General features: G+C 50.3%; 1 protein-coding gene across 9 annotated transcripts in view; it reads right to left on the reverse strand.

Moving 5' to 3' along the window:
- The window catches only part of MAP7D3 (MAP7 domain containing 3), a 120,573-nt gene that overhangs the window by 61,400 nt on the left and 36,418 nt on the right, over positions 1 to 22,755 (reverse strand). For 6 of the 9 annotated variants that reach the window (XM_044306219.1, XM_044306217.1, XM_044306214.1 and 3 more), the window contains exon 6: positions 2,562 to 2,657. The exons of the other annotated variants lie outside the window; for them this stretch is intronic. In XM_044306219.1, the coding sequence (XP_044162154.1) occupies positions 2,562 to 2,657 (96 nt within the window). The remainder of the gene's footprint in view (positions 1 to 2,561; positions 2,658 to 22,755) is intronic. 9 annotated transcript variants of the gene reach the window in all.

The raw sequence follows: 22,755 nt of genomic DNA on the forward strand, positions 1-22,755 counted from the left end.
CCAAATAAACTTTGTTTCAATGCACATATGGCAAAATGTAATTAGTGCAATTGGCAGAACACCTAAAAGAATTCATAGGAGCAGGCAATGAAAGGGATTTTATAGGGGTTTTCCAGGAGTAGAATATAGATGCTTACCCTCAGCATCCGATCGCTGGGTGTCCGACTCCCGACACCGCTACCACATTCATTGGTCACATTCAGGTATGAATAGGCCTGGGCAGCAATACTAAGCACAGCCACTAAACAATGAATGGCGCTGTGCTCCCCAAAGCGCCACAGCCTCTTTAAACCGCTGACTGGTGGCGGTTCTGGGAGCTGGACCTACACCAATCAAATATTGTGACCTAGCTACTTCAGGAAAACCCCTTTAAAACCATGCACAAAAGCAAGGACATGATCAAAATCCTCTAACTTTAATAAGTATAAGTATGTGCCAGAAAAAGCAAATGTTAATATATTGCAGTGATTACAAGCATGCTGCTTCTAGTGTTTATAGCCAGTGCTCCACAGCCAGAAAACGGGTGCGATAATCACATTAATGCAATCACAGAAAATTTCACTGGGATATCGTGCACCATGTATGGGGTCGCATAAACGGGCACAGATATATTGGGATATTAGATAGATTTATGGGGCAAAATAATGGATCTATGATAAAGTTGTAGGCAGCATTTTGCCACCATGAAGTTCTGTGGTACTCTAATGCAATTTATTTGAACTCCTCGCAGAATATTTAATCAAAATAGCAGAAAAACCGATGTAAAATTTCATGCATTTTGCACTAATCCACAGTGTAAAAACCACTGTGACTCCATGCAATACTACATGTCATAAATGGTTGTGGAGCCATATCTTAAAAGATCTCTACCTTTGGACAATCCCTCATCATTCTGACCAGTGGAAATAAGTCTAGTCATTATTAAAGTGGAGACCACGTGGAGAACTGAAGCTAACGGATCCCGATTTAGAAACTTCAATGGTAATCTACAACCAGCCATCTGTTAGAAATGTAGTAAAAGGCAAATCAATTGGAGGCTGGGTCCACAAGATCCTCTTTTCTGATAGGCTCTCTTTCTAATAGAGGGCAGCCCCTCACATCTACATGCCCTAATAAGATATATAGAAAGGGGTGGTCTTTCTGAGACACGTCCTTTAAATGGGTATTGCGATTGCTTGAAGTAATCCCCTAACCACAGGATAGGGGATAACTATTAGATAGTTGGGGGTTCCAGCAATAGGACCCCCACCAATCACAAGAATGTCGGCCCCGTAACCCCTGCTGTCCACTGAAATGAACAGAGAGACCGGTCACTGGGCCCTAGTTCTCATGATCGGCAGGGGTCCCAGTGATAAGACCCCCATCAATCCAATAGGATAGGGGATAACTACAAACAACCGGGACATCCCCTTTAAAGGGCATCTGTAATCACTTAGTAGGTAAAATGGTCGGCCTCTGTAGATCGGTGCTCGTCTGCAGAGTCTGATGTTATCTCCGGTATCTCCATATGTGCAGGCGATCTGTACAAAAAAAGCCTTGACATGATATGCCAATTCCCCCCATAGGTACGAGGGCATTGCACCCAGAGGATCCGCTCCCCATCTGCAGTGCGGCACCCCCACCCCTGTGAGACAGGCCAGACACTGAGAAGAGTCACGTCTGGCCCAAAAGTCTTGAGGGAGTGTGGTCGGCAAAATGTGTAGTAAAAGGATGGAGACCAATCTACATCTCTTTACTGCCGTCTGTAAAAGCAATAGTGGGGGGGGGTGGGGGGTGGGGGGGAATCCTTGCAAAAAAGACTAAGCAGATCTTCTGGGTGCACTGGCACCGGCCTAATTGCACCTAGTGGACAATCTGCATATTATAAAAAGTCCTTTGGCTGCAGATTGCCGGCACATATGGATATATAATCAGACTTTGCAGCACTGATTTACAGTAGCCAACGGTTTCACCAACTGGTCAGTGATTACAGGTGGTCTTTATTGTGTAAGCTATGAACAGTAATGGAAAGAGCTGGGTTGTATTTTGCTACATCTGGATATAAGCTCCAGTAAACTATCCAAAAACTAGCAAAATATCTTTGCATGTAAAAGGACAGAGGTTTTCATACTGAATTATTAGGGTGTGTTCTTAAAGTTGGTCATACAAATGACTGACCCCGCTGATTTTGGCAGGACCGCCCAACTAGCACTCCAATAATAAATGTCGGGGGAAAGAAACACTGGGCAGTTCAACATGGCTGATCTACTTTCTCTAAGGAAAGATACCCCTCTAGCAGCAGCTGTCTCCCCTCTCACCATTCAGCTGAAGTATGCTTGTATATTTGGTAGGGAGGGATTGGTGTCGCTCGCCAGACAGCTAACTAAAGTGTACGATCACCTTACATTTCCTATTACGTAAGGATAATATTTCCCCATTTCCGCATGGTGGAAAGAGAACCTCTACACACAAGTGAATGGGAATTTATGTCCAAAAGTAGATGACCTTTAAGAGTGAATGGTTATAACGTAGCCAGAAAGGTTAGTATACAAGGGATAGTAAGTGCTCAGGTGAATAAATACCGCCAGATCCACTTTCATCTTCAAGCTGTGGCTCTGTGGTGGAAGCATTTCTGCCTATTAAATCTACTTGGCTGGGAGAACTACTTCCCGAAGCACCTATGCAAGAACAAAACAGTCAGAACTATGAATGGGTCATGAAACACGATCACTTAAAAACAACTTTCATGCCACGCTAGTAACACGATTAGTCATCAGGTCTGACATGCGAACCGTACCTATCGCTGTAATAATATGCATAATCATGTGTAAAACAATCATGTCCCAAGCAAAAAAAGACCTCAAATCAAAAAGGTAATTTTCACTTCCTAAATTTGATGCTGAAAAATTAAACATGGAGTCCGATTGTTGTGCTTAGGACTATTAGGCAATTAGGTAACTGTTCTGATATACAAGGCTCAGCACTTTATTTGAACATTTTAGCATTACATGAAAGCGGCACCGGTAGTTAATGAGGCCTTCAATAAAAAGACAAGCTTTTCTGTGAGACATTAGAACATGCTGACGAGATGGTCCCATGCTCAGGACCCCTCTCTATTACCCCAAACAGAGTCCCTAATAACAGCAGCTCCTGTTAAGACAAACTTGGCCTAGTAGATCTGTTGGCAAACCGCAGTTTCTCCGTGTCACAGCTGCTGAATGGGTCGCGGTCACTTGTCTGAGCTGAAGGAAGTGTGTTATAGAGCAGGAGGAGCGGAGCAGGTTGATATGTAGTTTTATGGGAAAGATTCAGTAAAATTTGTATTTAATTCATTTAAAGGGAACCTGTCATCAACTTTGTGCTGCCCATACTAACAGCAGAATAAAGTAGAGACAGGCGAGTTGATTTCAGCGGTCAGTCATTTAAAAAAGTTAAAGTGAGGCCCCTTGCAGACGAGCGTGTCCGGATGCGTTCCGGTGCATTGCGGCAAACCTGCGCGAGTTGGTACGCAATTGCAGTTAGTTTTGACTGCGATTGCCTTCCGATGTTCAGTTTTTATCGCGCGGGTGTAATGCGTTTTGCACACGCATGATAAAAAAAATGAATGCGGTACCCAGACCTGAACTTCTTCACAGAAGTTCAGGTTTGGGTTAGTTGTAGTGTAGATTGTATTATTTCCCCTTATAACATGGTTATAAGGGAAAATAATAGCATTCTGAATACAGAATGCATAGTACAATAGGGCTGGAGGGGTTAAAAAATAAATAAAATAATAATTTAACTCCCCTTAATCCACTTGTTCGCGCAGCCGGCATCTCTTCTGTCTGTGTGGAATAGGACCTTTGATGACGTCACTACGCTCATCACATGGTCCTTTACTATGGTGATGTATTATCTGACGGACCATGTGATGAACGTAGTGACGTCATCAAAAGGTCTTATTCTTCACAAAAGAAGACAGAAGAGATGCCAGCTGCGCAAACAAGTGGATTAAGGTGAGTTAAATTATTATTATTATTATTATATTTTTTAACCCCTCCAGCCCTATTGTACTATGCATTCTGTATTCAGAATGCTATTTTCCCTTATAACAATGTTATAAGGGAAAATAATAATGATCGGGGCCCCATCCCGATCACCACCTAGCAACCGTGCGTGAAAATCGCACCGCATCCGTACTTGCTTGCGGATGCTTGTGATTCTTACGCAACCCCATTCATTTCTATGGGGCCTGCGTTACGTGAAAAACACACAGAGGAGCATGCTGCGATTTTTACGCAACGCACAAGTGATGCGTGAAAATCACCGCTCATGTGCACAGCCCCATAGAAATTAATAGGTCCGGATTTAGTGCGGGTGCAATGCGTTCACCTCACGCATTGCACCCGCGCGGAAATCTCGCCCGTGTGAAAGGGGCTTAAGTGGTTGCCAAGAACCAACATCACAATCATTGCAGCCCAGGCCTTGAAAAGAGTCAAATCTACCTGAGAAGAGTCCTGGTTATTACTAATCTCCTGCTCTCCTCGCCCATCTGCTGATGGTTGGCAGTTCTCTCCTAGAGAGAAAGGGAGAAAACTAGGTAGAAGACGGCCAGTCATCAGCAGGTGGGCAGGAGAGCAGGAAGTCATGAATAACCAGGACTCTTCTCAGGTGGCCGGGACTCTTTTCCAGGCCCAGTCTGCAATGATTGTGATGTTGGTTCTTGGCAACCACTTAAGCCCCTTTCACACAGGCGAGATTTCCACACGGGTGCAATGCGTGAGGTGAACGCATTGCACCCGCACTGAATTTGGACCCATTCATTTCTATGGGGCTGTGCGCATGAGCGGTGATTTTCACACATCACTTGTGCGTTGCGTGAAAATCGCAGCATGCTCCTCTTTGTGCGTTTTTCACGGGCTGCAATGATTATGATGCTGGTTCTCAGCAACCACTTACTTTTAGCTCATGAGGGACACACCGCTGAGATCAGCATTTCTGTCACTACTTTAGCCCTTAGTGACGTCAGCATAACGTTGATGACAGGTTCCCTTTAAATTCCTGTTCATTCTGGGCTTTGAAGCCAAGGAGACGGTCCTATCAGTGAAATATATCAATCTGCTCAGCTCCTCCTGAGCCATGACATGCTGCCTGCAGATTACTTGGCATTTCCTTGGTGACAGGTTCCCTTTAAATACATTAATTAGCAGAAAATCACCACAGTAAGTCAAGTACCAGAAGACCACTGTCTCTCTTATCCAAGTGGTATGATTAAAAAAAAAAAAAAGTTGGAGTCTGAATTAAAGAAACTTAAGCAACTCGACAGCATAAGTTTCCTGTCCATTTAAGAGGAGAGAATGTGGCGCAAGCACATGATGCATCTGCGTAATGTCACAGAGGAAACCAAAATTATTCTAAGATGAGATAATTCACGTGTATGGATGATATTTACTCCCAGCACAACACATACATTGCTTCTCAAAGTCTACAACATGTCTTTACCATAAATGATTCTCCCATGCTCAGGGTAGTCTGCATAACACATGATATAACGTGTCCTAATGACCGCACTCAGGACTTAAAGGCTCTAAGACGCTTTTGCGTAACATTTTTTTACTGTTCATTTGCTATCTAAATGTAAAATTAAGCAATGTTCTAAACCAGGGGTCTGCAGCCTCTGACACTCCAGCTACTGCGAAACTACAACTCCCAGCATGCTCGATTCACTTCTACGGGATTTCCGGGGAATGTAAGTTTGCAACAGCCAGAGTGCTAGAATTTGCTGCCCCATGTTCTAAAATGTAGCCGTCATTTAGTGGTTTTCGAGTACATGCAAATCCCAAACATATCTGGTTCTGATACTTCCGACCCAGGTTGGATGGCACACTGCTCTCAGCTGCCTTTAATATCGCAGCATTATAGGGGTTATCCGGGTTGTGACGTGCGACGGCTTCTTCTGTGATAACGTGTCATACTTTGGGCTTGTGATCCTAGCCTGGGGTTACAACCCTCATCACACGCGCAAGTCTAAATCTCTTGCCACAGCAATAATGAGAGATTTAGACTCGCACATGAGCTGCGCGTTCTAATGCCAGGATAGGATCACATGCCCAATATATGGGATGTGATCCCAGAAATGGCCATGGCAGAGGATCATGGTACAACCCAGATAACCCCTTTAAGGCCTCTTTCACACGAGCGATACTGATTATGTCAGGATCTGTTCAGGAAAACATATGGTCTTGCACATAAGTTCAGCCAGTTTTGTCTGCACGGGTGCAATCAGTTTTTGATGCACTTTTCACATAAAATAAATGTAGAATGACAATCAGTGAAAAACGCATTGCAACCAGATGCAATTAGTTTTTCATGCAAGCCCCATTCACTTCTATGGAACCAGACCTGTGTGAAAAACGCAGAATATAGAACATGCTGCAATTTTTTCTGAACGCAGAAATGATGCATGAAAAACAACGCTTAGGTACACAGACCTATTTAACCGCCTCCGGACCACCTAACCCAGGATCGCGGTCCGGAGGCGGTCGATACATTCGTCGACGCATCTGTGCGCATGCGCATTGCGGGCCGGCAAAAGTTCAAGGAGTATTTCGTCACCACCCTGCCAGCCAATGATCATCGCTGGCCGGTTGGTGATTTTCAAAAAAATGAATCAAAAGCCATTTAACACTTTATATTTATAAATATAAGGTGTTAAGTGGCTTCTGTGCTCCTCTGCTGGTCCTTTTCGTTGGTTGGTCCCAGAAGAGGAGCACAGATCACTAAGTACACAAGACACCACATACTTAGCCCCAGATCACCCCAATTAACCCCTTGATCACCCCTTCTTGCCCCTGTCAATCACTAGTGAAAGGGAAAAAAGTGATCAGTGTAAACGGTCACTTTTTTTCCCCACCAGTATTGACTGTTAGGTTTTAGGATAGTTTAGGCCCCTTTGTTAGGTAGTTTAGCGATCGGTTAGCGCCCAGCCCACCGCACCGTAGTCACTGATTCGCTGATTAGCATATTGCTAATCAGCATTGGTACTTTTATAGTATCTGTAAGTGATCAGAACTGATCACAATCAGATTTATAATAGTATTGGTGTCACCTTAGTTCGCCCTCCACCCAAAATGCAGTGTTTGCCCGATCGGTCGCCCAAACGTGCGTTCACCCACGCCCGCCCCAGTGACATTTTTTTTTTTATCACTGCACAATCACTTTACAAGCGCTGCAGCGATAAAAAAAAAAATCAGTTTTGATATTTTTTTTTATCAATCGCAGCGGCCTCCGGTACTTCGCTAGCCTCCCATTTGTAAGATAGGCTTGCTGTTTTTTTTCTTGGGTAGTCTCAGGGAATACCCCTAAATTTAGTTGACCAAATGGCAAATAAGGGGTATTCTTCTGAAGAGGCCTACAGGCTTCTGACCCAGTCGGATGAGGAATGGGAACCCTCATCTGACGAATCCAGCGGGTCAGAATACGAACCTGTAGAAAGCAGTGGCAGACTGACTCAAAGTTCGGACGAGGAGGTTGAGGTCCCTGATACCACCAGGCGTACCCGGCCCCGTGTTGCTAGACCACAGGTTGCGCAGGATCCACTTCAAGGGCAGCAGAGTGGGGCTGACGCTGTCGGATTACGTGGTGAGGCATACACCAGCAGCGCAGCCCATCCTGGACCTAGTACCAGCACTGCCGTACAACATGGTAAAGTGGCGAGCACCAGAAGGGCAGTTGAAGCTGGTACGGTGGCACGTGCAGTAGTTCCCCCGTCGCAGCCACCGCACAGACAGGCCCATAGAGCCCCTAGAGTCCCTGAGGTGCTGGCAAAGCCCGATTGGCAGCCCCCAACTTCAGCCGCACCTGTAGTTCCCCCTTTCACCGCCCAGTCTGGAGTTCGGGTTGAGACAGCTCAGATCGGATCGGCACTGGGGATTTTTGAGCTGTTCTTGACTGCGGAGCTCTTGGACTTAGTCGTGGCAGAAACAAATCGGTATGCCACTCAATTTATAGCCGCCAACCCGGGAAGCTTTTATGCCCAGTCTTTCCAGTGGAAACCCGTCCAAGTTTCCGAATTTAAAACTTTTCTGGGCCTTCTCCTCAACATGGGCCTAACCAAAAAGCATGAATTGCGGTCATATTGGTCCACGAACCCAATTCATCACATGCCCATGTTCTCTGCTGCCATGTCCAGGACACGATTTGAGACCATCCTGCGTTTCCTGCACTTTAGTGACAACAGCACCTCTCGTCCCAGAGGCCACCCAGCTTTTGACCGGCTCCACAAAATTCGGCCCCTCATAGACCACCTTAACACCAAATTTGCAGATTTAAATACCCCTGAGCAAAACATCTGCGTAGACGAGTCCCTTATACATTTTACCGGGCGCCTTGGCTTCAAACAATACATCCCAAGCAAGCGCGCCCGGTATGGGGTCAAAGTTCTGTGAAAGGGCCACAGGCTATACGCTAGGGATCGACCGATATTGATTTTTTAGGGCCGATACCGATAATTTGTGAACTTTCAGGCCGATAATTTATACAGATATTCTGGGAATTTTTATTTTTGGGGAAAAAAAAAGAAAAAAAAATCCCACAAATCTGCTGAAAATTAATGTTTATTGTTAATGTGTATTTTTTTTTTTGTAAATCTTTTTCATTTATACTTAATATTTTGGTGTTTTATTTTTGTAACTTTTTTTTTTTTTACACACTAACTTTTAGCCCCCTTAGGGACTAAAACCCTTGTCCTATTCACCCTGATAGAGATCCATCAGGGTGAATAGGAGCTCACACTGTCCCTGCTGCTCTGTGCTTTGTGCACACAGCAGCATGGAGCTTACCATGGCAGCCAGGGCTTCAATAGCGTCCTGGCTGCCATGGTAACCGATCGGAGCCCCAGCATTACACTGCTGGGGCTCTGATCGGAGGAGGAGGGGAGAGGGGATCCTGTGGAGGGGCGCACTGCGCCACCAATGCTTAATACTGGGGGGGGCTTGGGGGGAGGCGCACTGCACCGCCAATGTCTAATACTGGGGTTGGGGGGGGGGGCGCACTGCGCCACCAATGAAGATTAAAGGGGTTGTCCAAGTTATATTTATTGATGACCTATCCCCAGGATAGGTCATCAATATCAGATCGGCGGGGGTCCGACACCCGGCACCCCCTCCGATCAGCTGTTTGAAGAGGAGACTCGCACGGTGTCAGCGCTGCCTCCTCTTCACTGTTTACCTTCTAGCCGTTGCACCTGCAGTGGTGAGCAGGAGTAATTACACCCAAGCCTTCCTATTGAAATGAATGGGATGGCTTGGGTGTAATTACACCTGCTCACCACTGCAGATGCAACGGCTAGAAGGTAAACAGTGAAGAGGAGGCAGCGCTGACACCGTGCACGCCTTCTCTTCAAACAGCTGATCGGAGGGGGTGCCGGGTGTCGGACCCCCGCCGATCTGATATTTATGACCTATCCTGGGGATAGGTCATCAAAAAAAATTAACTTGGACAACCCCTCTCTCATTTATTCATATACAGGAGGCGGGAGCTGGCTGCAGAATCACATAGCCGGCTCCCGACCTCTATGAGCAGTAGCTGCGATCCGCGGCCTCCTGAGGGGTTAACTACCGCAGATCGCAGCTATTGCTCATAGAGGTCGGGAGCCGGCTATGTGATCCTGCAGCTTCCGCCTCCTGTATATGAATAAATGAGAGATTAAGCTTCATTGGTGGCGCAGTGGCCATAGCTCCTCCCCTCCTCTTGTCCCCTGTCCTTTCATTGGCGGCAGCAGCAGCACAGGGGGAGGAGACACTGCTTCCTTCTCCCCTGTGCTGCTAAGGGGAACACGGAGAGCGCTGTCAGCAGCGCGATCTGTGTTCCCCATACGCTATAGGAATATCGGCAAAATAAATGCCGATAGCGTTCAAAATCCTGAATATCGGCCGATAATATCGGTAAATCCGATAATCAGTCGATCCCTACTATACGCACAAATTTAGTGTCTATGAGGGTAAAGATCAGACCCTGGAGCTGGTCGGTTGCACCGACTACCTGGGGAGCAGTGGGAAGACAGTCTGGGACTTGGTGTCACCCTTATTTGGCAAGGGGTATCTTTATGTGGACAATTTTTACACAAGTGTGCCCCTCTTCAGGCATTTGTTTTTAGAACAGATTGGATGCTGTGGCACCGCGCGACCTAGTCGTTCCCACCCGTCTTGCAAGGGGGGAGAGGGCTGCCTTGTGTAACGAAGAACTGCTCGCGGTGAAATGGAGAGACAAGCGTGATGTTTACATGCTCTCCTCTATTAACGCAGACACGACAATACAAATTGAACGAGCAACCAGTGTCATTGAAAAGCCCCTCTCGGTCCACGACTATAATTTGCTCATGGGAGGGGTGGACTTCAATGACCAGATGTTAACTCCTTATTTAGTGTCCCGCCACACCAGACGCTGGTATAAGAAGGTTTCTGTATATTTAATTCAATTGGCTCTGTATAATAGTTTTGTTCTCTACAGTAAGGCTGGGAGAACAGGATCGTTCCTCAAATTTCAGGAAGAGATCGAGAACCTCCTGTATCCAGGAGGTTCCGTGGCCCCATCCACCAGTGTAGTGAGCGACATTTCCCCAATGTCGTTGCTGGTACCTCAACCCAAGCGCCACCACGAAAAAGATGTTGTGTCTGTAGCAGGAGTGGAATAAGGCGTGACACCCGGTATTTCTGTCCTGACCACCCTGCCCTATGCTTAGGGGAGTGTTTCCGGAAGTACCACACACAGGTACACTATTAGCATAGGGATTGCGTCACACAGGACAGGCAGACAGGGCTCTTAGGGCCCTTTCACACAGAGCTGCTGCAAACCTCTCCTTTCACCTGGGACAAAGTGCATAATGTACTTCGCCACATCTCTGGGAGATTTGCGCTTTGCACATTGTCCCATGGGGAAGGAGAGGTTTGTCCTATAAAAAGGTAAAAAAAAAGAAAAAAATAAATAAAAAATCACCGGTAAGCAAAAAAGTTAATGTTCTGTTCCAAAAGTTCAATAAAGTTTATAAAAGTTAATGTTCTGTTCAAATGTTATTATAAAGTTCATGTTAATAAATTTATTGCGTTGCGGCCTGTTTTTTTTTTTTTTTTTTTTTTTTTTTACCTTCTAGGTGGACCAACCGATGAACCAGCACTAGCACTGATGTGCATTCTGACAGAAGCGTTGCACTGCTGTCAGATTACACAAAAGTCTGTGTATGCGGCGCTGCAAGACGAGATTTCTCCTCTGCAGTAAAAAAGATACGTTTGCCGAGGCATACGGGCTGAGGGGCGGTGTTCATATGCTTTGGCAAACACTTTGTACATAAAAAAAAAAAAACGGCAATGATTTATTCATCCACATCGATTGGTGTGAATGGAGAAATCGGGTTTGCCAGGGCATACGAGCTAAGTGGGTATGGATGTTGGGCGGAGCTCCTATGTCCTGGCAGACGCCTTTCCCCTCCTTTTTTTTTTTTTGGGCAGAGATTTTTTCATCCACATTGATCGATGCGAATGAAGAAATCTGTGCCGTTCATTTTTTTCTTTCAGCCCAGAGGCTGAACGGAAAAAAAAAAAATCTCATTACCCGTAGCATTACTCCTAATGCTGGCCATACATGTAATGATTGCAGAGACCCTCAAATGCCAGGGCAGTACAAACACCCCACAAATGACCCCATTTTGGAAAGAAGACACCCTAAGGTATTCGCTGATGGGCATAGTGAGTTCATAGAAGTTTTTATTTTTTGTCACAAGTTAGCGGAATATGAGACTTTGTAAGAAAAAAAAAAATAAAAGAATCAGCATTTTCCGCTTTCTTACAAAGTCTCATATTCCACTAACTTGTGACAAAAAATAAAAACTTCCATGAACTCGCTATGCCCATCACGAAATACCTTGGGGTGTCTTCTTTCCAAAATAGGGTCACTTGTGGGGTATTTATACTGCCCTGGCATTTTAGGGGCCCTAAACCGTGAGAAGTAGTCTGGAATCCAAATGTCTAAAAATGCCCTCCTAAAAGGAATTTGGGCCCCTTTGTGCACCTAGGCTGCAAAAAAGCGTCACACATGTGGTATCGCCGTACTCAGAAGAAGTAGGGCAATGTGTTTTGGGGTGTCTTTTTACATATACCCATGCTGGGTGAGAGAAATATCTCTCTAAAAGTCAACTTTTCCTTTTTTTTTTTTTTTTTTTTTTTTTTTTTATACAAAGGAAAAGTTGACTTTTAGAGAGATATTTCTCTCACCCAGCATGGGTATATGTAAAAATACACCCCAAAACACATTGCCCAATTGCTCCTGAGTACGGCAATACCACATGTGTGACACTTTTATGCAGCCTAGGTGGGCAAAGGGGCCCAAATTCTAAAGAGCACCTTCAGTATTTCACAGGGCATTTTTTACACATTTGGATTTCAAACTACTTCTCACGCATTAGGGCCCCTAAAATGCCAGGGCAGTATAAATACCCCACAAGTTACCCTATTTTGGAAAGAAGACACCCCAAGGTATTTCGTGATGGGCATAGCGAGTTCATGGAAGTTTTTATTTTTTGTCACAAGTTAGTGGAATATGAGACTTTGTAAGAAAAAAAAAGAAAAAACGAGATTTTTGTATAACTTACCAGTAAAATCTCTTTCTCGCTCTTTCCTTGGGGGACACAGAAGACCTCGAGGTATAGCTCATCTCCCTAAGAGGCGTGACACTAAGAAAAAAACTGTTAAGCCCCTCCTCCACAGCTATACCCTCAGCCTGGAGAGAAAGGCTGCCAGTTGCGTGTCCAAGTAGTGAGAAAAGGCAAAGCCCAAGAAGTGGAACTAACAAGCCAACTACCCTACGGGTAAAACAAACTCGGAAACTCGTGTAGAGAAAAACAAAGAATGGGTGGGTGCTGTGTCCCCCAAGGAAAGAGCGAGAAAGAGATTTTACTGGTAAGTTATACAAAAATCTCGTTTTCTCGCCCAGTTTCCTTGGGGGACACAGAAGACCTTGGGACGTTCAATAGCAGTCCAAGAGGGGAGGGACTACAGCACCAAGGCGAAGCACCCAAAGGCATCAAGAAACCGCCGCCTGCAGACCAGGCAGCCCAAGACAGCATCCGCTGAAGCCCGAGTATGCACCCTGTAGAACTCGGTAAGGTGTGCAAGGAAGACCAGTGACCGCCTTGCACAAATGCATGGCCGAAGCCCAATGCCTCCGGCCCAGGGGACACCGACCGCTCTGGTGAAATGAACAGTGACACCAAAGCAGAACCCTGCCCTTGGTGCGGTAACCACATCAATAGCCACTCTGAGAAGCGGAGGAAAGCCACCCTGGAGGCCGCAACCCTTTGCACGGACCTCCTAGAAACACAAGAGACCAAACGTCGACAAGAGCCGGAGATCTCCAGTAAAAATGCAAGGCCCAAACAACGTCCAAACGGTGAAGTGTCCGTTCCCGGGGGCGGGAAGGGGAGGACGAATGCCTCGCGGAACTGAAAAAGACAAACCCCACCTTCAGAAGGAAGGAAGAGACGGGATGGAGAACAGCCCTGTCCTAGGGAAAGACAGAAGGCTCGGAACAAGAAGGACCGTCACCCAGACACCGTCAGAGACCCGATGGCTACGGAAACACAACCGCACAGGACAGAAGGAATAGAGAGAACTACTGTAACGGCTCCAAAGGAAAGATAGGAGCGCCAAGAACCCAGTATGTAGATCCCAGGGCGGTACCGGAGGGCAGTACAAAAGGACCCCAAGAGCCGCTCCATGGAAGAAGGTCTTGACAGGCCCAGAGGGCCGTGGAACGCTGAAAGAGGAGGGACAGCGCCGACACTTAAAGCAACAGGGTCCCAGTCCCAGGTCCAGGCCGGACTGGAGAAAGACAGAACCATGGAGAAAGAAAGGCAGAGAGGGGAAAACGCCCAGCTTCCCACAGAACCCCAGGTAAAACCCTAAGTCCTACAACAGATCCTGGACGAAACACGGCCAGGAGCGAACACTAACGAGCCCGCTAGAGTCGCCTGGGCAAGCGGGTGAAAACCCAACGAGATCAGGCGCAGACCAGGAACACGGCCAGAACGGAAGACGTTCTACAGTCCCGGTGTGGGAGATCCAAGGGCAATCCTGACCGAATGGTAGTCCTCCCAAGTTACCGAGAAGGTAAGTCCATAGCAGAAGCATTGCCGAGAATGGAAAAAAAAAAACGCAATCTGCACCCAGCTGGAGGACAGAACGCGGCAGACCCGGTAAATAGGCACACAGCTAGTACAGCCAGTGTGAACAAGGGAGAGACAGTACGAGGCCAAAAGGAACACCGGAACCATCCACATGAACAACCATGCTCTCCCCGAGGGGAGGGCAGTGAAGGAACAGCCTCTGAAGCGTGGCCGGGACAGAAGCCACATCGGAGTGATCTGTACCGAGCGGGAGCCAAACAGAGCCGGCGAGAAAAGGCAGTCGAGACAGAGGCCGGCATAACACCCTCCAACCGAAAGGAGGGGTGGGCAACAGGGAAGCCATAGGACAGCTCACGAGCAGAACCCCGCTACACAGACACGCCCGGTTCACCGCCTCGCAGAAGGCGAATACCCTGAAGAACCCAAGATGGAGGTCCTCCGGACCTGGGTACGCGAGCACCCAAGAGAAGTTGGGTGACCTTCCCGAGAAGAGTGGCCCGAACCTGGTAACAGATCAGACTGAAGCGCAGAGGGCGCCAACCGGAAGGACTCATACCACACCGCATCTGAAGAGGAGGAATTGGCAGTAGGCGAGGGAACCGTAGTCCCGCCAGAGAAAACGCAGAATTCGAGGGACGCTGCAGACAGCACTCTCGACCATGTGACCACTAACGCAGGGAAACAATGCCGTGGGAGGACGAATGGGTACGTGTCTAGAGACCACGAACACACCCCGGGCGGAAGGGCCAACGAAAGGAATGAGTACCACCCAGCTCGGTGCAGTAGCGAACAAGTAGAGCTTGTCTACTTATATATAAAGGTATATACCTTTGAACACATTGGGCATTCATTTGCTGTTTGTTGAACACCACCTTAGGCTCACACAGGTGGACAGAATGAGCTCTTTAGAGAATAGTGCAAGGCTTGCTGCAAGCATCGTATCTCAAAAGAAAAAACGAGATTTTTGTATTACTTACCAGTAAAATCTCTTTCTCGCTCTTTCCTTGGGGGACACAGAAGACCTTGGGTATAGCTCATCTCCCTAGGAGGCGTGACACTAAGAAAAAACTGTTAAGCCCCTCCTCCACAGCTATACCCTCAGCCTGGAGAGAGAGGCTGCCAGTTGCGTGTCCAAGTAGTGAAAAAAGGCAAAGTCCAAAAGTGGAACCAACAAGCCAACTACCCAACGGGTAAAACAACTCGGAAACCGTGCAGAGAAAAACAAAGAATGGGTGGGTGCTGTGTCCCCCAAGGAAAGAGCGAGAAAGAGATTTTACTGGTAAGTAATACAAAAATCTCGTTTTCTCGCCCAGTTTCCTTGGGGGACACAGAAGACCTTGGGACGTTCAAAAGCAGTCCAAGAGGGGAGGGACCACAGCACCAAGGCGAAGCACCCGAAGGCATCAAGAAACCGCCGCCTGCAGACCAGGCAGCCCAAGACAGCATCCGCTGAAGCCCGAGAATGCACCCTGTAGAACTCGGTAAGGTGTGCAAGGAAGACCGCCTTGCACAAATGCATGGCCGAAGCCCAATGCCTCCGGCCCAGGGGACACCGACCGCTCTGGTGAAATGAACAGCGACACCAAAAGCAGAACCCTGCCCTTGGTGCGGTAACCACAGCAATAGCCACTCTGAGAAAGCGGAGGAAAGCCACCCCGGAGGCCGCAACCCTTGCACGGACCTCCTAGAAACACAGGAGACCAAACGTCGACAAGAGCCGGAGATCTCCAAGTAAAAACGCAAGGCCCAAACAACGTCCAAACGGTGAAGTGTCCGTTCCCGGGGGCGGGAAGGGGAGGACGAATGCCTCGCGGAACTGAAAGACAAACGCCACCTTCAGAAGGAAGGAAGAGACGGGATGGAGAACAGCCCTGTCCTAGGGAAAGACAGAAGGCTCGGAACAAGAAGGACCGCCACTCAGGCACCCGTCAAAGACCCAATGGCTACGGAAACACAACCGCACAGGACAGAAGGAGTAGAGAGAACTACTGTAACGGCTCCAAAGGAAAGATAGGAGCGCCAAGAACCCAGTATGTAGATCCCAGGGCGGTACCGGAGGGCAGTACAAAAGGAACCCAAGAGCCGCTCCATGGAAGAAGGTCTTGACAGGCCCAGAGGGCCGTGGAACGCTGAAAGAGGAGGGACAGCGCCGACACTTGAAGCAACAGGGTCCCAGTCCCAGTCCCAGTCCGGACTGGAGAAAGACAGAACCATGGAGAAAGAAAGGCAGAGAGGGGAAAACGCCCAGCTTCCCACAGAACCCCAGGTAAAAACCCTAAGTCCTACAACAGATCCTGGACGAAACACGGCCAGGAGCGAACACTAACGAGCCCGCTAGAGTCGCCTGGGCAAGCGGGTGAAAACCCAACGATATCAGGCGCAGACCAGTAACACGGGCAGAACGGGCAGAACGGAAGACGCTCTACAGTCCCGGTGTGGGAGATCCAAGGACAATCCTGACCGAATGGTAGTCCTCCCAAGTTACCGAGAAGGTAAGTCCATAGCAGAACCATTGCCGAGAATGGAAAAAACGCAATCTGCACCCAGCTGGAGGACAGAACGCGGCAGACCCGGTAAATAGGCACACAGCTAGTACAGCCAGTGTGAACAAGGGAGACAGTACGAGGCCAAAAGGAACACCGGAACCATCCACATGAACAACCATGCTCTCCCCAGAGGGGAGGGCAGTGAAGGAACAGCCCCTGAAGCGTGGCCGGGACAGAAGCCACATCGGAGTGAACTGTACCGAGCGGGAGCCAAACAGAGCCGGCGAGAAAAGGCAGTCGAGACAGAGGCCGGCATAACACCCTCCAACCGAAAGGAGGGGTGGGCAACAGGAAAGCCATAGGACAGCTCAAGAGCAGAACCCCGCTACACCGAGACGCCCGGTTCACCGCCTCGCAGAAGGCGAATACCCTGAAGAACCCAAGATGGAGGTCCTCCGGACCTGGGTACGCGAGCACCCAAGAGAAGTTGGGTGACCTTCCCGAGAAGAGCGGCCCGAACCTGGTAACAGATCAGACTGAAGCGCAGAGGGCGCCAACCGGAAGGACTCATACCACACCACATCTGAAGAGGAGGAAATGGTAGTAGGCGAGGGAACCGTAGTCCCGCCAGAGAAAACGCAGAAATCGAGGGACGCTGAGACAGCACTTCCGACCATGTGACCACTAACGCAGGGAAACAATGCCGCGGGAGGACGAATGGGTACGTATCTAGGGACCACGAACACACCCCGGGCGGAAGGGCCAACGAAAGGAATGAGTACCACCCAGCTCGGTGCAGTAGCGAACAAGTAGAGCTCGTCTACTTATATATAAGGTATATACCTTTGAACACAGTGGGCATTCATTTGCTGTTTGTTGAACACCACCTTAGGCTCACACAGGTGGACAGAACGAGCTCTTTAGAGAAATAGCGCAAGGCTTGCTGCAAGCATCGTATCTCAAGAGAAAAAAAGTATGTCGCAGGAGAAAGGGAGGCATACGTACGAGTAGCCCCGTAAGCAGTGAGAAGGCCAACCCACCCATGGGAGGAGAAGGCATACCCGGCCCAAACAACGGACAGAGCGCACAAGAAAGTCCGCTCACTGCAAAAAATAGTCACTCAGCGAAGGATCAGCCAGAGTCCAACCGTACCAACGGAAGTGCAAAGTGCAACCTGAAAGGCAGTCATGCACAAGACCATCACGTCATGCAATGGAACGCAAGCAGTCCGCCCAGAAAAAGGGGGGAAATGTACCTGGCCAACACTGCAGTCGGCAAGAGTGCAGAAGCCCGCCCCAAAAAAGGGGGGGATACCAAGGCCAGTACCAACTTCGGAAAAGTAGGACATACCATATTCCGCCCAGAAGGAGGCCATGCCCATGGCCGCACATGTCCAGCAGAACGCAGGAAGGTACACTTAGGGAAAGGGGGCATGCACAGGGTTATTCTATCATTAAGTGATTGTGCAAAAATCCACCCAACACCGAATTTCGTGAGAGTGCACCACTCCGCCAATGAAGGGGGACGTGTACCAGTCCAGCACCGCATAAACACGGACAGCCGTGGATCGCGTGAGCGTGCAAAATGCCGCCCATGGAATAAGGGGTGGCCATGCACAAGACCAGCACAGATTCCAATGGGAGTGCAAGCATTCCACCCAAGTTAGAGGGCATGCTCATGACCGGCAACGCACCCAGCGAGTGCAGTATTCCGCCCAGAAATGGGGGTCATGCACATGGTCAGATCGCCTCCAGTGAGAGTGCGAGCACCCCGCCATGGATGGGGCCATGCACATGGCCAGCAACGCACTGGCGAGAGAACAAACACAGTCAGTGAGAGTGTACGTATGTCGCCTGAGGAAAGGAGACATGTCCAAGGCCAGCAGCGAATCCAGTGAGAGTGCGGCACACCACCCACGGAAGGGGGGGGGGGGGGTCATGCACATGGCCGGCAACGGATCCAGTGAGGTCCAGTGTTCCGCCTATGGAAGGGGAACGTGCACATGGCCGGCACCGTATCCGTGGAGAGTGCAGTGTACCTCCTATGGGAGGGGTACACGCACATGGCCGGCACCGTATCCGGTGAGAGTGCAGTATTCCGCCTATGGAAGGGTTCATGCACATGGCCGGCAGCGAATCCAGTGTTCCGCCTATGGAAGGGGAACGTGCACATGGCCGGCACCGTATCCGTGGAGAGTGCAGTGTACCTCCTATGGGAGGGGTACACGCACATGGCCGGCACCGTATCCGGTGAGAGTGCAGTATTCCGCCTATGGAAGGGTTCATGCACATGGCCGGCAGCGAATCCAGTGAGTGCAACGTCCCGCCTGTGGAAGGGGGTCGTGCACATGGCCAGCACCGCATCCGGTGAGAGTGCAGCAGTCCGCCTAGAAAAGGGGGGTCATGCACAAGGCCAGGCCGCAGCCAGAGAGAGTGCAGTATTCCGCCTAGGAAGGAGGGCCATGCACCTGCAGCCACCAGAACTGGGTGACGAATTCTGGCCAGAAAAATTTTTTGCATGCACTTGACCAGCGCCGTATCCCGGGGCAAGAAAACGCCCGGGAGGGGGAATATGTCCTGGCCAGCGCCGCAGCCGGGGAGCGCGACATACCGCCCAAGAGAGGGGGGCATGCCTACAGACAGCATACCGAATGATGAGGCTGCCGCGTCCTGCGCAGCCCACAAGTCCAGTTATTTAAAACAAAATTATATATATATATATACACATATATATATATATATTTTTTTTTTTTTTTTTTTTTTTTTTTTTATTTATTATTATTATTTATTTATTTTTAACATCACAGTCTCCCTGAGGCAGAAAGGGGGGCCACCATACAGGGGCACAGGCCGTACAGGCCCATCAGGAGCCGGCCAGTACCCAAAGGGTTAACAGGCATCTGGCCTGGAGGGCGGCGCTGCGAACTCTTGGGGGCGGGGGAACCTCCAGGCGGGAAGAATTCGCGCTTGGTGAGTTCCCGCCCCCCCCCCCCCCCAGAGGCCTGAATTTGCGGCCTATTAGGCCGTGAAGCCGGGGCCTAAATTTTAGCGGCGCCCGGCTGACCGGGGCCGCAAGCATTTGAAGTACCGGCCGGGCCTAAGCCGGCCGCGGGTGCCCACATACCGGCCGCGGGAGCCCCCATATCGGTCGCGGGTGCCCACCCCGAGCGCCGGAATTGCGGCCAGCAGGCCGCAAAGCCTGAACAAACAATGCAGCGCCCGGCCGGAATGCACCGACGGCCGGCCGGGGCCTGTTGGAGCACAGCTTCAGCCAATGCCGGCCGCGGGTGCCCACCCCGCGGCCGGAAGAATCAGGGACCCGGAGGAGCGTGAGATGCGGCTCAGCAGGCCGCGATGCCTGGGCCAAAATTTGCGGCGTCCGGCCGACCGAACCGATGGTCGGCCGGCCTAGTTGGAGCATAGCTCGCACATGTAACGCCGGCCGCGGGAGCCCACCCCGCGGCCAGGAAGAGTCAGGGGCCCGGGAAGGAGCACCGGATGGTGCGGCCCAGCGGGCCGCGAAGCGTGGACTAAATTTCTGCGGCGCCCTGAGCAGCGCACCGGCAAGCGCCCCCTCTTTGCGCGGACCTCCATCCTGCAGCCAGCTTATGATCTATGGAGGGGAGGAGAGGGAATGGGTGAGTGCTGTAGCAGACTGCCGCCTTGCGACACCCCAGGGACCAGCCTAGGTCCAGCAGGGCCACCTAATAGCCACTCTGCTTGGATAGGCTACCAGTATGGGGGTCAGTCACGCAGGAGACCGGGGTGGGGGGTGGGGGACGTAGGGCTGGAGAAGCCAATCTCTCACCATAGCCGTCTTCACCCTCAGTCAGTTCCAGCAGGGTCGCCCCTTCAGCTACTGGCACCGTAGTGGCAGGACGCTGGAAGAGGGGCTTGGCGTGCGGGCGACCCTTGCGCTGGCGGGATGCAGGGGAGCTGGGCTGCCCTGGTCCACCTTGCCTTCTGTGGGGGAGGCAGCAGTGCGGATGACCGGCACTGGCGCAGCTCGACCCCGGGAGAAACAGAGAGGTCTAGTGCGACTCTGTTGTCCCTGATTGTCTGGAACAAAAGAAAAGAAAAAGAAAAAAGTAAAAATCAAAATTTAAACAAGGAGAAAACAGCCCTGCAGAGCAGGGAGTGTCTTGCCTCCTTGGACACTAAGCAAAAAACTGGCAGCCTCTCTCTCCAGGCTGAGGGTATAGCTGTGGAGGAGGGGCTTAACAGTTTTTTCTTAGTGTCACGCCTCCTAGGGAGATGAGCTATACCCAAGGTCTTCTGTGTCCCCCAAGGAAACTGGGCGAGAAAAAGTCGCAGGAGAAAGGGAGGCATACGTACGAGTAGCCCCGTAAGCAGTGAGAAGGCCAACCCACCCATGGGAGGAGAAGGCATACCCGGCCCAAACAACGGACAGAGCGCACCAGAAAGTCCGCTCACTGCAAAAAATAGTCACTCAGCGAAGGATCAGCCAGAGTCCAACCGTACCAACGGAAGTGCAAAGTGCAACCTGAAAGGCAGTCATGCACAAGACTAGCACGGCATGCAATGGAACGCAAGCAGTCCGCCCAGAAAAGGGGGGAAATGTACCTGGCCAACACTGCAGTCGGCAAGAGTGCAGAAGCCCGCCCCAAAAAGGGGGGGATACCAAGGCCAGTACCTACTTCGGAAAAGTAGGACATACCATATTCCGCCCAGAAGGGGGCCATGCCCATGGCCGCACATGTCCAGCAGAACGCAGGAAGGTACACTTATGGAAAGGGGGCATGCACAGGGTTATTCTATCAGTAAGTGATTGTGCAAAAAACCACCCAACACCGAATTTCGTGAGAGTGCACCACTTCCGCCAATGAAGGGGGACGTGTACCAGTCCAGCACAGCATAAACACGGACAGCCGTGGATCGCGTGAGCGTGCAAAATGCCGCCCATGGAATAAGGGGTGGCCATGCACAAGACCAGCACAGATTCCAATGGGAGTGCAAGCATTCCCCCAAGTTAGAGGGCATGCTCATGACCGGCAACGCACCCAGCGAGTGCAGTATTCCGCCCAGAAATGGGGGTCATGCACATGGCCAGCATCGCATCCAGTGAGAGTGCGAGCACCCCGCCATGGATGGGGCCATGCACATGGCCAGCAACGCACTGGCGAGAGAACAAACACAGTCAGTGAGAGTGTACGTATGTCGCCTGAGGAAAGGAGACATGTCCAAGGCCGGCAGCGAATCCAGTGAGAGTGTGGCACACCGCCCACGGAAGGGGGGGGTCATGCATATGGCCGGCAACGGATCCAGTGAGGTTCAGTGTTCCGCCTATGGAAGGGGAACGTACACATGGCCGGCACCGTAGCCGCGGAGAGTGCAGTGTACCTCCTATGGGAGGGGTACACGCACATGGCTGGCACCGTATCCGGTGAGAGTGCAGTATTCCGCCTATGGAAGGGTTCATGCACATGGCCGGCAGCGAATCCAGTGAGAGTCCAGTGATCCGCCTATGGAAGGGGAACGTGCACATGGCCGGCACCGTATCCGGGGAGAGTGCAGTATACCTCCTATGGAAGGGGTTCATGCACATGGCCAGCACCGTAACCGGTGAGAGTGCAGTATTCCGCCTATGAAGGGGTTCATGCACATGGCCGGCAGCGAATCCAGTGAGTGCAACGTCCCGCCTGTGGAAGGGGGTCGTGCACATGGCCAGCACCGCATCCGGTGAGAGTGCAGCAGTCCGCCTAGAAAAGGGGGGTCATGCACAAGGCCAGGCCGCAGCCAGAAAGAGTGCAGCATTCCGCCTAGGAAGGAGGGCCATGCACCGGCAGCCACCAGAACTGGGTGACGAATTCTGGCCAGAATTTTTTTTTTTTTTTTTTGCATGCACTTGGCCAGCGCCGTATCCCGGGAGAGGGCAAGAAAACGCCTGGGAGGGGGAACATGCCCTGGCCAGCGCCGCAGCCGGTGAGCGCGACATACCGCCTAAGAGAGGGGGGCATGCATACAGACAGCATACCGAATGATGAGGCTGCCGCGTCCTGCGCAGCCCACAAGCCCAGTTATTTAAAACAAAATTATAAAAAATTTTTTTTAATTAATATTACAGCCTCCCTGAGGCAGAAAGGGGGGCCACCATACAGGGGCACAGGCCGTACAG

The sequence above is a fragment of the Bufo gargarizans genome, chromosome 9 (genome assembly GCF_014858855.1).
Source record: "Bufo gargarizans isolate SCDJY-AF-19 chromosome 9, ASM1485885v1, whole genome shotgun sequence".
Taxonomy (NCBI): domain Eukaryota; kingdom Metazoa; phylum Chordata; class Amphibia; order Anura; family Bufonidae; genus Bufo; species Bufo gargarizans.